We start from the raw sequence: 13,932 nt of genomic DNA, 5'->3' as shown, positions 1-13,932 counted from the left end.
ATTCATACCTGGGTGTCTGGAAAATCGTTAGGACAGTAACTGTCCTGTAAGGTAATGAGTCATTTTGCTTCCCAATTGGCCGAGGAAGGCACTGTGTCATAAGGATGGATGTGTTGACCGATTAATGGCTGGAGGATGGGGGCAGGTCATGTGATCAAACCTCCAGGAATACATTTAATCAAAGTTGGCGAGGAGAGAATGTTGTGAATTTCTATCCTAAACTGACAGTGAGGTTTCTGTAAATTTACAGGATACTGGAAACGGAGGTTTAACAGACGGGAAATGCAAACCAAATGTCACATCGCGATCTGACAGAGTCACGTGATTCATTAGAAACTGAATTTCAGCAGCATCTGGGTGTGGAAGGTAAAAGGTTTGTCTGTTCTGTCTGTGAGGGAAGATTTCAGGTCTCAGTGTGACTGGAAAAGCCCCGAGATTCACAAACCCTGGTTAGACCAAACCTGGAGAACTGTGTTCAGTCCTGGGCAACAAACCTGAGGAAGGATAGAATGGCCTCGGAGGGAGTGTAGCACAGATTTACCTGAGTGATATCTGAACCCTCTGGGGTTAAATTACAAAACTAGATTACACAAAGGAGTCAGAGACATGATGGCACAGAGAAGGGCATTCGGCCCATTGAGTCCATGCTAGCTCTCTGGAGCAATCCAGTCAGTGCCATTCTCCTGCTCTATCCCTGTATCCTCGCAGGTTTATTTCCCTCAGATGTCTATCCAATTTCCTTTTGAAATCAAATCGTTCATTGTGTCTATTTTCAAACTCCCTCATAAGCAGCAAGTTTCAGGTCATTGCCACTCGCTGTGTAAAAACATACATCTCATATCACCTCATATCTCCCGTACCTTTGACATACAAACTCAGAACAGGCCACTCGGCCCCTCGAGCCTGCTCAGCATTCAATAAGATTGCAGCTGATCTCATTCTAACGTTAACTCCACATTCCTGTCTACCCCGATGACCTTTCACCTCCTTGCTCATCAAGAATCTATCCAGCTCTGCCTTAAAAATATTCAAGGACTCTGCTTCCGCTGCCTTTTAAGGACGCGAGTTCCAAAGTCTTCCAACCCTCAAGAGAATACAAAATCCTCATCTCCATCTGAAATGGGTGACCCCTTATTTTGCAACAGTGATGCCCTCGTTCTCGATTCCCCCACAAGAGGAAACATCCTCTCCACATCCACCCTGTCAAAACCCCTCAGGATCTTATATAGATCAATCCAGGTTTTACCCAAAACTTTACATCTTTGTCCCTAGTTCTTGGACGATCAGTGAATGGAAACAAAGTTTCTTTGTACACCTGATAGAAATCTGGCATAATCTTGAGTTCCTGAATCAAATCTCCCCTCAACTTCCTTTGCTGGAACCATTCTGGTAAATCTCCTCTGCACCTTCTCCAAGAACCTTCAGATCCTTCCTGAAAAGTGGTGACCAGAGCTTTATAAAGATTCATCGAATAGAATTGGAATCATAGAATTCCTACAGTGCAGGAGGCCACTCGGCCCATCGAGTCTGCACTGATTCTCTGAAAGGGCACCCTGCCTTGGCCCACACTCCTACCCTGTCCCTGTAACCCCATAGCCCCACCTAACCTGCACATCCCTGGACACTAAAGGGCAATTTATCAAGGCCAATCCACCTAACTTTCCCTTCATTGGACTGTTAGAGGAAACCTGAGCACCGGGTGGAAACCCACGCAGACTCTGGGAGGAAGTGCAGACCCCACACAGACAGTCACCAAGGCCGGAATTGAACCCGGGTCCCTGGCGCTGAGAGGCAGCAGTGCTAATCACCATGCCACCGGAAGCATAGTTTTGGTGTCAATATTACTGTTTATGAAGCTCAAGGTCGAATTTGCGTTGCCAACTATTCTCTTTAGTATGACTTGTAGATATACAAAATCCCTCTTCACCTCTTTCTCTCTCCTCCCAAAGAGGCCAGTTAGGTTTTTATGACAATCCAGCAGTTTTCATGGTCACTTTTTCCCAGTGCCGGCCCCACAAATGACCAGATTCATTCTGCTCAATTTCACAACCTGCCTTTGTGTTTTTGTGGGTTCTCTCACTCCCTATTTTCTGTTTTAAATCAGTTTCACAGGGTGTTCGAAGGTGAGGCTTCAAAGTCCGGAAACTCAAACCAAGCATCACATCAGGATCTGACAGAATCCTCAATTTATCATATCCTGAATATCATCGTACTTTGAACATGGAAGGAAAAAGCATCGTTCACAGTGCGGGGGAACCGTACACGTGTTGTGTGTGTGGACGGGGATTCAGTCGATCATCAGACCTCACAAGCCACAAATGCAGTCACACAGAGGAGAAACCGTGGAAATGTGCAGACTGTGGGAAAGGATTCACTTACCCATCCCAGCTGGAAACTCGTCGACGCAGTCACACTGGGGAGAGACCATTCACCTGCTCCAAGTGTGGGAAGGGATTCACTCGGTCATCCGCTCTGTCCAGACACCAGCAAATTCACACTGGGGAGAGACCATTCTCCTGCCCCAAGTGTGGGAAGGGATTCACTCAGTCATCCGCTCTGTCCAGACACCAGCAAATTCACACTGGGGAGAGACCATTCATCTGCTCAGAGTGTGAGAAGGGATTCAGTGATTCATCCAACCTGCAGAATCACCAGCGAATTCACACTGGGAAGAGGCCGTTCACCTGCTCAGAGTGTGGGAAGGGATTTGCTATTTTAGCCCACTTGCTGAGACACCAGAAAGTTCACACTGATGAGAGACCGTTTAAATGTCCAGACTGCGGGACGTGCTATAAAAGTTCTGGGGATCTGATGAGCCATCAACGTGTTCACACTGACGAGAGACGGTTCAGGTGCTCTCACTGCGGGACTGGGTTCAGACGATCATATCACCTCACTGTACATCAGCGAATTCACACTGAGGAGAGGCCATTCACCTGCGCCGAGTGTGGGAAGGGATTCACTCAGTCATCCGCTCTGTCCACACACCAGCGAGTTCACACTGGGGAGAGACCATTCACCTGCTCAGAGTGTGGGAAGGGATTCACTACTTCACCCAACCTGCTGAGACACCAACGAGGCCACAAGTAACCACAGTGATTGGATTTTGCTGTTCCTCACATTCAGGACTGAACCATATTCATTTGGGTCTCTTTCTGCTGATAACAAACTCCAGCCCATTTATAGGGGCTAATATTCTGGCTGAAAGTCAAGTAAATTGACTGAAGACCATAAGTCATAGGAGCGGAAGTAAGGCCATTCGGCCCATCGAGTCCACTCCACCATCAATCACGGCTGATTTCAACTCCATTTACCTGCTCTCTCTCCATAGCCCTTAATTCCTTGAGAAATCAAGAATTTATCAACTTCTGTCTTAAAGACACTCAACGTCCCGGCCTCCACCGCCCTCTGTGGCAATGAATTCCACAGACCCACCACTCTCTGGCTGAAGAAATTTCTCCTCATCTCTGTTCTAAAGTGACTCCCTTTTATTCTAAGGCTGTGCCCCCGGGTCCTAGTCTCCCCTGCTAATGGAAACAACTTCCCTACATCCACCCTATCTAAGCCATTCATTATCTTGTAAGTGTCTATTAGATCTCCCCTCAACCTCTTAAACTCCAATGAATATAATCCCAGGATCCTCAGACGTTCATCGTATGTTAGGCCTACCATTCCTGGGATCATCCGTGTGAATCTCCGCTGGACCCGCTCCAGTGCCAGTATGTCCTTCCTGAGGTGTGGGGCCCAAAATTGCTCACAGTATTCTAAATGGGGCCTAACTAATGCTTTATAAAGCTTCAGAAGTACATCCCTGCCTTTATATTCCAAGCCTCTTGAGATAAATGACAACATTCCTTGCCCAGTGAAGCAGTAGAGGCTCCTTCATTAAATGTTTTTAAGATAAAGATAGATAGTTTTTTGAAGAATAAAGGGATTAAGGGTTATGGTGTTCGGGCCGGAAAGTGGAGCTGAGTCCACAAAAGATCAGCCATGATCTCATTGAATGGTGGAGCAGGCTCGAGGGGCCAGATGGCCTACTCCTGCTCCTAGTTCTTATGTTCTTAAAACCCTGCTGATATTAGATCCAAGGGTGTCCAACAACCCAAATGGGTAAATTGGAACTCCGGGTAACTTGAAAGTGCCTTGGGAATGTATGCTGGCACAGTCTACAGCCGCGTAACTCTGTATTTAAACCCATGCTGTGCCTGCACCGTAAGCGTTTGACTGCGACAGTGTACAGGCAGTTTCAATTTTCCAATTTCCGTTCTGTATAGGGCTGCAATGGATCAGTGTGTTGCTCTTTACAAGAACCTGCCATGTGAATTTGACGAATAATCATATGAGAGAGTTCAGAGAGGTTCTTCTGGCTGTGTGGTCATTCTGCCTCTGCATTTTCTGATAAAATCATGTGAAAGTGATGGGCCGCCATGATCCAGCAGTGTGTGTGTGTGTGCGCGCCCGGGGGGGCGGGGGGGGGGGCTTTAATAGGGAAAATAGAGAGCTGGGGAGGAACCGTAGGAAAAGAAATACAAAGAATTTGAAGTTAATTAATGTAACACTTTATTGCCAAATTCATACAGAGTATGTTCGGGAGAACGTCTGTTTCAAACTTTCACAAAGAGGATACAACAGCTTAGAAAGTAATTGAGAAATGAACACATGGGCTCTGAGCGGCCAGCACTATCTACACCTGTAACATACCAGGGAGCACATATAACTGCGACATAAAAGGAAGAAACATCTGAGCACAGGAGTGAGAACAGCTATTTATTAGCACATTAACTGAAACTAAAGTGAAAATCTAAGTTACGTTAACGGTATAACGATAACTCCCTCCCCAATACCAAAGTGGGTGAATCTGCACCCCATGGACTGTTAACGGATCAAGAAGATGGTTCACCACCACCTTCTCAAGGGCAATTATGGTTGGGCAACAAATGGTGGCCTTGCCAGCAAAACTGACATGCCGTAAAAATGAACAACAAGACAAAATCACGCAAGAGGTCCAATTCATGATTCTTTTCAACTACAGATTACGAATCCAAACAGTCGCTTGGTCACACCGGACTTGAATATTGCTGAAAACACAGGTATGATTCCGAAGATTCTGGATGTGCAAAATGGAAAACTTCAGCAGGATGTTTCTCTCTTCACAAAAAGACCTGGCATCATCAAATAAAAACCGCTTTCTTTAAGAGTGATCAAGAGAATATGTTTATTATTGTAATCCAGAGGTGCCTATAAACACTGAGGAAAATGAACGGCGGCCGAACATCAACTGATCACTCGATCTGTATGAAAAATAATAGAATGAAGCTGATATTTAGTGATCCGTTGCAGTTATCTAATTTCTTTTTAAATGAAACTTGTAGAAATGTGGACAGATGGTAGAGTGAATGGATTGAATCTTCTCACCTTCACCAGAGTGACTGCTGTGCTATAGAATATGCTGAAGACAAACAGGGTGATGAATGTGGAAGCGGTTGTCCCAATATTACCATTATCATCCCCGTCGTCTTCAATCCAGATGTGGCCTGTAATGTCTACGGAGATGGGAAAGTGGAAATGTATTTCAGTCGGTTATAATCCAAATGGTGTTCTACTTCCTCTTTTAGTTTCCTTAAGATGCAATTTGTTCTATAATTAAACTTTCAAACGGTATCAACATGCTAAGTTAATCTCTCTTATCAATACATACCTAATACTTAATACCACCGCTGTATTCTATAAATATGTTCTGTTATGATCCTAGATCAGACCACCAGGGTTTTGGTATGATTCGGTTTAAAGTTTGCAAAGTTTCTTATCCCATGTACACCCCAAGCCATAAAAACCCACAGTCTTTGCACAAACAAATTAAGCATCACTCCACAAAGTCAAAGAAGTGTGGTTATTTGTAATACCTATCTTAATCAAAAACATTCAGAATCAACACATGGCACATTTGAATTAACAGGTAATCTGCAGTCGAACACATAAAATTGCACAATGCATGGTCGATGCGACGAACATAGATTCCACAGAACCCTGCACAACACAGCCAGGCGGCCTTATTAATTATGTGTTACACAATACTGGTTCACACTATCTCCCCTCAAGAGGGAAATCGAGCACTCTCTTCCAAATATCGAACCTCTGAATTGCCTTTAAAATTCGCTCCTTCTAATAATAGTAATCTTTATTATTGGCACAAGTAGGCTCGCATTAACACTGCAATGAAGTTACTGTGTAAATCCCTCGGACTGCTTCCACGACTTCTCGCCTGCCAAGTTTTCAATCGCACTTCTTGCGACAACGTTCCCCTGGATTCCTGAGGCTAAACTCCAGCACCAACTAACTCTCAGCCAGATATAGAAGATCGCCATGTTTCCAAAGGGTAACCGTTGGCTTCTCGACGCGCATCAGGAAGCCACCACACATCTGCTGCCTTTTCAGCTCTCCAGGTCTTCTCCCGAGCTATGCATCCTGGGAACTGGCGGAGGTCCCTCAACCCCGACCACCTGCTCGGCCATTAAATGAGATCATGGTCGATCTGACTCTATCCTCACCCCCATATTCCTGCCTCATCCAATAAACGTATTACTCCTTGCTTCTCAAGAATCTATCTATCTTTGTAGCAAAGACATTCAAAGACTACGTTTCTATCGGCTTTTGAGGCAGTGAGTACCAAAGACTCACGACTTTCTGAGAGACAAAACAATCCCCCTCACCTCTACCTGAAATTGGCGACCTCTTATATCTGAACAGTGACCTTCATTCCCGATTGTCCCAGAAGAGTAAATATCCTTTCCACATCGACCATGTCAAGCCACCTTAGGATTATATGTGTTTCAATTAACTTGTTTCTTATGCTTTTAATCTCCAGTGCATATAACATTAGCGTATATAAACTTTCATCATAAAATAACCGGTGGTATTCATGGTAGTCTCTGGCAAACATTGCTTCTATAGAACTTACATCCTTTCTTCAGCAAGGAGCGGGGGTGGCGTAGTCGTATTGTCACTGGGCTAGGAAACCAGGAATGTAATCTGCGGTCCCGGGTTCGAATCCCACCATGACAGGTGGTGAAATTTGAATTGAATAAAAATATGAAATTAAAAGTCTAGTTATGACCATGAACCGATTCTAGGGAAGGATAACTCCCGTCCTTATACAAAGGATTGTGCGCAATTGATCTCGCAAATGCTCTGTAAAACTGATGCTTCGCCTCGCTACTTTTCTATTCAATTACCCACATGATAACATTATATTCGTTTTTTTCCGATTCCTCGCTGTAACTGCATACTAACAGTTTGCATTTCATACTCGAAGAAAAACAGTTCTCTCTAAATCGCAGTGCTCTGCAATCTCTCACACTTTCGATAATATGCTTATTTTTAATTTGTTCCTCAAACATTTGACAATTTCCCAATTACCATTATATTCTCTGGTCGTAACGACAGTCACTTAACCTATCTATAGCCACCTGTTCCTCTGTATATCCTACTCACAACTTATATTCCGACTTACAATCCAAAGATGTGGAGGTTCGGCGCGTGCTCTAACATATATTAAGTCCACTTGCCTGTGGTTCTGCCTTCCTAGTTTTGAGCCTGTCAACTCACCTTCTCGTGATTGACAGCAGCAGTTTATGTGCATGGAACCTATTATCCTGTTGCAGATTTTCTGGATTCGTTCGTGGGATGTAGGTGTCGCTGGCTGGGTCAGCATTTGTTGCCCATCCCAGAGGGAATTTAAGAGTCAACCACATTTCAGTGGGTCTGGAGTCATATGTAGACCCACGTAAGGATGATAGATTTCCTTCCCTGAAGGACAATAGTGAACCAGGTGGGGTTTTTGCAACAATCAACGATTGTTTCATGGTCGTTATTAGTATTTTAATTTCAGATTATTATTCAATTCATTTTCCACCATGTGCTCTGGTGGCATTCCAACCCACGTCCCCAGAGCATTACCCTGGGTTTCTGGATTGCTAGTCCAGTGACAATACCGCTACGCCTCTGCCTCCCTTGCACAGATCTTCACTGACCCTTGAACTGATCTGGGTGACCCATCAAAACGCTGCAATGAGTCCCGCTCTTGTTGCTGCTGGATCAAATTTAGCACATATAGGAACATCCTGTAACCTTGCATCTTCCAATATCTACAGGCGCTGGCTCACAAAACAAGCAGTAACAGCAAACAATGATATATCTGTGTTCGAACATGTATTTTTTCTTCACCTTCAGGTGCAACTTCATTGTGAATCAATTGTTAAATGGTCTATCATCAGGGAATATTATGGTGAGATACAGAAGAAGGTTTACACATTGATAATGGTCACCGTAATGATAGTTTCGGATCACTACTTAAGACAAGACAGTGAATAGAGCTATTCGAACAGAGTTCACGCATGCTTTTTTGTGTGATGGAAATGGTTGGTATATCATTAAATAAAATCAGTTGTTATCTGTTATCTGGGTTTTGCGCATCAGTGTCATTTAACGACAATTGTCGAATGTTACTATGAAAAATGTCCGTCAGAATTCTGATATTGCTCTTCGTCTTTCTCTCTCTCTTTCTCTCACTCTCGCTCTCTCTCTCTCTAATATGCATCAGTATCGTTTCATTTGCATTATTCTGCACTTGTGTTTGTATGAGTTCTAATGAGTGTCGGAAACATTCTAATGAGGATTGATGGATATATTCATGCATCTGTGTGTGCGCATTGTGGTAGCCTATCAATGAACATGTATGATCTGAATTATGTGTTTCTCGTTACTGTGTTTCTGTGCTGATATATGTTTACAAATTGATCTTTGCATTTACCTCTGTTTATGTGTCTGGATTTGCAATAATGACTTTTTGTACGCATTTGAGCTTCCATTTGTGTGTATGTTAATATTTTTGACCGTATGATCCTGTTAAATTGTTTATTCATAGAAACCCGAAAGGGCTGAAGGAGGCCATTCGGTCCATCGAGTCTGCGCCGAACATCCGAAAGACCACCCGACCTAAGCCGATTAACCTGTCCTATCCCTGTAACCCCACCTAACCTGCACATCTTTGGACACTAATGGACAAAGTAAGAATAGTCTATCCACCCAATCGGCGCATCTATGGGCTGTGGGAGGAAACCGGAGAACACGGAGGAAACTCACACAGACAAGGAGAGAATGTGCAAATTCCCACAGACAGTCATGCAAGGCCATAGCCCTGGCGCTGTGAGGCAGCAATGCTAACCACTGTGGCAATTTGTGCCGCCCCTTGGACTTATGTGGTAACGTCTGTTTTTGCCATATATTTGTGTGCTTCTGCATGTCTGTTAACATTTGCGCCTATGTGTGTCACTGTGAATTTGTTAATGTTAGTTTATCGATTAAATGCATGTCGCTGTGTGTGCCTCTTCGTGTCCATGCATCTGTGTCCACATATATGTGTTCATTTCCCAAGATAGTATTTGTCTTCATGTCTACATTATTGTGTTCGTTCGGGTTTGCAAGTGCATTTGTTAATGTTTACCTTTGTGGGTCCCTGCATGCGTGCATGCTTGTGATGGCATATTATCTGCGGTCGTGTTTGTGCGTGTTTGCATGTGCGTGTTTTTGATTTTTGCTACAAGTTTCACCAACAGCTATGCCTGGTCCTGGTGGCGTGCATTGTAGGGAATAGTATTCACAGCTCTGTGCAAAAGTGCGTTATTTGAGAGATGCAATATGACATCTGCTGAAATATCCCAAAATAATCACAGGACTAGCTTTGGAAACATAAATCACAGAACTGTGAAAAGGCCCTGGAGGATAGACTATTGGAGTTCAACCGGTTGGAATATGATTATCTGTGATAAGATTTTTCAAAATTACTGGAATGTTTAAATATGAACATCTCTCCAACACAAGTGTAAAGGTTGGGATCGTCGGCCGCATAGTGAGCTAGAAGCCGATTATGTATCGAGGGAGTGCTTGTCTGCTTCAGTAATAATTGTCCTTTCCCCTCCCTCTGGTGCAGAATGCGAGTTAAGTGATTAACTCCTTCGTAGGGAATTCGAAAAACATTGTGTAAACATTTGCCCTTCTTCGATACTCTGATGGAGAAATGTGATTACAATGGGTTGATAATTGCTGTCAACGCCCCCGACCCCGATCAAGGAAGTGTTAGTGCACTGGGTTCATTTTCATAGAATGTACAGTGCAGAAGGAGGCCATTTGGCCCATCGAGTCTGCACCGGCTTAGAAAGAGCACCCCACCCAAGGTCCACACCTCCATCCTAACCCAGTAACCACACCCAACACTAAGGGCAATTTTGGACACTAAGGGCAATTTATCATGGCCAATCCACATAATCTGCACATCTTTGGACTGTGGGAGGAAACCGGAGCACCCGGAGGAAACCCACGCACACACGGGGAGGATGTGCAGACTCCGCACAGACAGTGACCCAAGCCGGAATCGAACCTGGGGACCCTGGAGCTGTGAAGCAATTGTACTATCCACAATGCTACCGTGCTGCCCATTTCCAGCCGGGATGAAGAATTGTATCCTTTATTGCGTTCCTCACATTTCCATGGTTTCTCCATGGTGCCAGTTTCCTTGTATTTCTCCAGTTTGGACAATGAGTTGAAGCTTTGTCCACACACACAGAACACAATTACACTTTTTGCCCTCTGCGAATCGTGTAATGTTTTTTTTACAGGCTGTTTAACTGGTTAAAGCTCTTTGTACAGTCCATGTACTGGAAACTCTCACTCCAGTGTGTGTCTTGATGGTTTTCCAGTCAGATGTTTTAGATGGTGTCGTACAGGCAGAATACGCAAACATTTCTCCTTCCTAATTCAATTACTGATGATATTCAGGCCGTGGTGACTCTGTCAGATAATGCTGTGATGTTCAGTTTGAGCTTCCTGTTCGTAAATCCACCATTCTAATGCCCTGGAAAAGGAATTTACAAAACTTTAAAGAGAGGAGAGAAATTCTGAATGTCCAATTCTATTTTCCATTAAAAATATTTTCCTCATTTGTACCTGCAAAGCAGTAAATCCTAATCCCATGCACTCTCTTACCTCCCTGTGCTGGATGCAAATCCCACAGTGACTAACAGTCCCGTATTTTATAGGAATGTATTTGTGTCCACTGTCCCAGGCTTCATGCTGCCTGGATGTTGTCTGTCACATAAATTGGACCTTTCTCAATGCACAGAACCATGTTCCTTACTGTTTCTGTGTTCCAACAGCTCTGGCAGACACTTACCCCAGGCGGCCTGGTCCCAGCTCTGGCAGAACGCCAGCCTTTCAGTGCAGGCTGTGCCATAATTTTCACCATGAGAGTTGGTCAGCCCGGCAAACCCTGCACACCACCTTCACAATTCTTTTCCTTACAGCTCACCCCCTCCCTCCCCTCTGGCTGGGTTCAGTTCTCAAGCCCCTCTGTGCAAAGTGAGAATAAAATCAATTAATCAATCATTTTTCCACCTGGTCACTGGGACCCTGATGTCTCGCCCACTCTATGGCCCTTCACCAAGATGGCCGCACCTGAAGCCAACAATCCCCCCTGAAGCCAACCATCCCCCAAGAGCTGGAAACCCTGGACCTGCAGGTGGGGTTTTGGGGCCTCCAGCGGGTGTTTGTGAACCCTCCCCGCCCACCTGCCAGGGTTTCCTTCCTTGCCAGAGATCAGAGTCCTCATTGATTTGAGTGCAAAGTGGAAGCTCTTATTTCTTGTCCCCCTCCCCCATCCTCTGATATGAACCATCCTCCAGTGTCTGAAGCAGGATGGTGCCCGTTAACCTGGGCCTGTTCCCGGGAGGGAGGGAGAAGCTCCGCAGCTGCAAACCAGGGAGCTGACAATGATGGTGAAGGGTTTGCGGATCCACAAAGTGTTTCCAAATCCTCCCACCCACCGCCTGGCACTGACTCCGCTTCTCCAGGACAAAAGCCTCTCCCCAGTCCAACACTGGATTTGCGCATGCTCCAAACTCCGTCCGTGCGCCTGCGCAGTGGTGTCTAACTACAGTTGCCGCACTGCGCATGCTCTGCATCACGCCCGGCTGACTGACGGAAGGTCAGGATGAATAGGAAGAGGGGGCGGGTCTGGGTGACCGAGCAGGAGCGGCTGGTCCTCCAACCAATCTGAGTGCATGAGGGGCGGGGCTGAGCCCGGATCTCCCTCTTGGCTGAAACTCTGCATCATTTTCAAAACTGATTTGTCTCAAACTCCAGGAGAAAACTGGACCTTTGTGTTTGTGGCTTTAATCAGATGTGGGTGTGGGGCAAACATTTCAACATTTGTTACTGAAATGTAGAAATCTGAAACTATGTTCACACAATTCAGGGGCTGGTTTAGCACACTGGGCTAAATCGCTGGCTTTTAAAACAGACCATGGCAGGCCAGCTGCACGGTTCAATTCCCGTACCAGCCTCCCCGAACAGGTGCCAGAATGTGGCGACGAGGGGCTTTTCACAGTAACTTCATTTGAAGCCTACTTGTGACAATAAGCGATTTTCATTTCACTTTCATTTCAAAAAGGAACAGAGCAGAGAAGAAGTACAACAGTGTCTTGTTTTTGGGTTACTGTGCATCAGATGGCTCTCACTATCTGTTACTTGATTAAAGGTATGGTTTGAATCACTCCTTCCTTCCAATCACCTGAGGAAGGAGCAGTGCTCCGAAAGCTAGTGATTTGAAACAAACCTGTCGGACTTTAACCTGGTGTTGTAAGATTTCTTGCTGTGCTCACCCCAGTCCAACGCCTACATCTCCACATCTTGTTTAAAGGTGTAGAAGGAGCTCAGGAGCTTTTAAAGAATGAGACACAGTGGGCGGGATTGTCTGTTCCTGAGACTAAGTGTTCACTCCGGGGAAGAATTTGTGGACTCCCATGACAGCAAAGCTGGCGCTGAACCTGGACTGACTCAGTGACTTTGGAGGGGCTAGCACCGCCACCACATGAAACACAATCCATTCCAATGAAAAACGGTGTGGGATTCACCGGGTCTGTGATTGACTCTCAGGAGGCTGACAAGCTGCAGCCGCATATGCACATTACACTCCCCACACACATTCATCCCAGTCAACAAGATGGCACTGATTGTGCTGGAGCATTCCCATCCCACTGATGGGTCAGCTGAGGCCAGAGGTCACCTAGCGGAATGCCCAAGGGGACACACATATGATCTGTGGCCCTAATTTCACAGCGGGCAGTCTCCTCCGTGCGCAGCTGCATGGCTGCCTTGCAGTCTGCAGCAATAGTGCTCTGTGCCCATCCACGCTGACCCCACAGCCCACCTCCTGGCCATACCCCACTACTCCCCCGAACTTGGCAGGATTCCCCCCGGCCAGCGGCACAACTGTCAGCAAACTATGGCGATGTTGGACACTTTCTGAACCCCTTCTCACTCATCAGCCATGATGCCTGTTTCAAGATTTTTAACAACACAAGCGAACCTCGCCATCGGGATTTTGGCCCATCGAAGGCGGAGAATTGCAGAGGCCCCGGAGAATACCGGGTCGGGCCCGCCAATGATATTCAAATGCTGTTTACTGTATGTGCATTCCGGAACGCTGCTGTCAAGGCAATGGAGAATTGTGATATGGCATGAAATTGGTGCCCATCGCGATTTCGGAGTTGGAACTGATTCGCCACCCAATCGCGTTTCGCGTTTCCGGCGTCGGTTGATGGAGAATCCCACCCAGTAACTATCACCCTGTTCAAAATGAAATAAAACTAACTGGTTGTCTTTACCAAGGAGGTAGAACAATAGAACATTTCAGCGCAGTACAGGCCCTTTGGCCCTCGATGTTGCGCCGACGTCTGAAACCACTCTAAAGCCCATCTACACTATTCCCTTATCGTCCATATGTCTATCCAATGACCATTTAAATGCTCTTAATGTTGGCGAGTCCACTACTGTTGCAGGCAGGGCATTCCACTCCCCTACTACTCTCTGAGTAAAAAA

General features: G+C 45.6%; 1 protein-coding gene across 5 annotated transcripts in view; it reads left to right on the top strand.

Moving 5' to 3' along the window:
* LOC140419035 (uncharacterized) overlaps positions 1-9,376 on the top strand; it is a 529,091-nt gene extending 519,715 nt beyond the window's left edge. For 2 of the 5 annotated variants that reach the window (XM_072502757.1, XM_072502756.1), the window contains exons 2-4: positions 251-366; positions 2,105-3,086; positions 5,033-8,456. In XM_072502757.1, the coding sequence (XP_072358858.1) occupies positions 2,221-3,086; positions 5,033-5,072 (906 nt within the window). In that variant the 5' untranslated portion in view covers positions 251-366; positions 2,105-2,220 and the 3' untranslated portion in view covers positions 5,073-8,456. Of the gene's footprint in view, positions 1-250; positions 374-2,104; positions 3,087-5,032; positions 8,457-8,923 lie in introns of those variants that run through there. The other 3 variants (XR_011945494.1, XR_011945495.1, XR_011945496.1) reach the window with 3 other exon arrangements.
* The last annotated feature ends 4,556 nt before the right edge of the window (positions 9,377-13,932 follow it).

This window comes from Scyliorhinus torazame, chromosome 5, assembly GCF_047496885.1.
Source record: "Scyliorhinus torazame isolate Kashiwa2021f chromosome 5, sScyTor2.1, whole genome shotgun sequence".
Lineage (NCBI taxonomy): Eukaryota > Metazoa > Chordata > Chondrichthyes > Carcharhiniformes > Scyliorhinidae > Scyliorhinus > Scyliorhinus torazame.
Note: the sequence above shows the minus strand (reverse complement) of the source record. Positions and strands in the feature narration are given on the sequence as shown.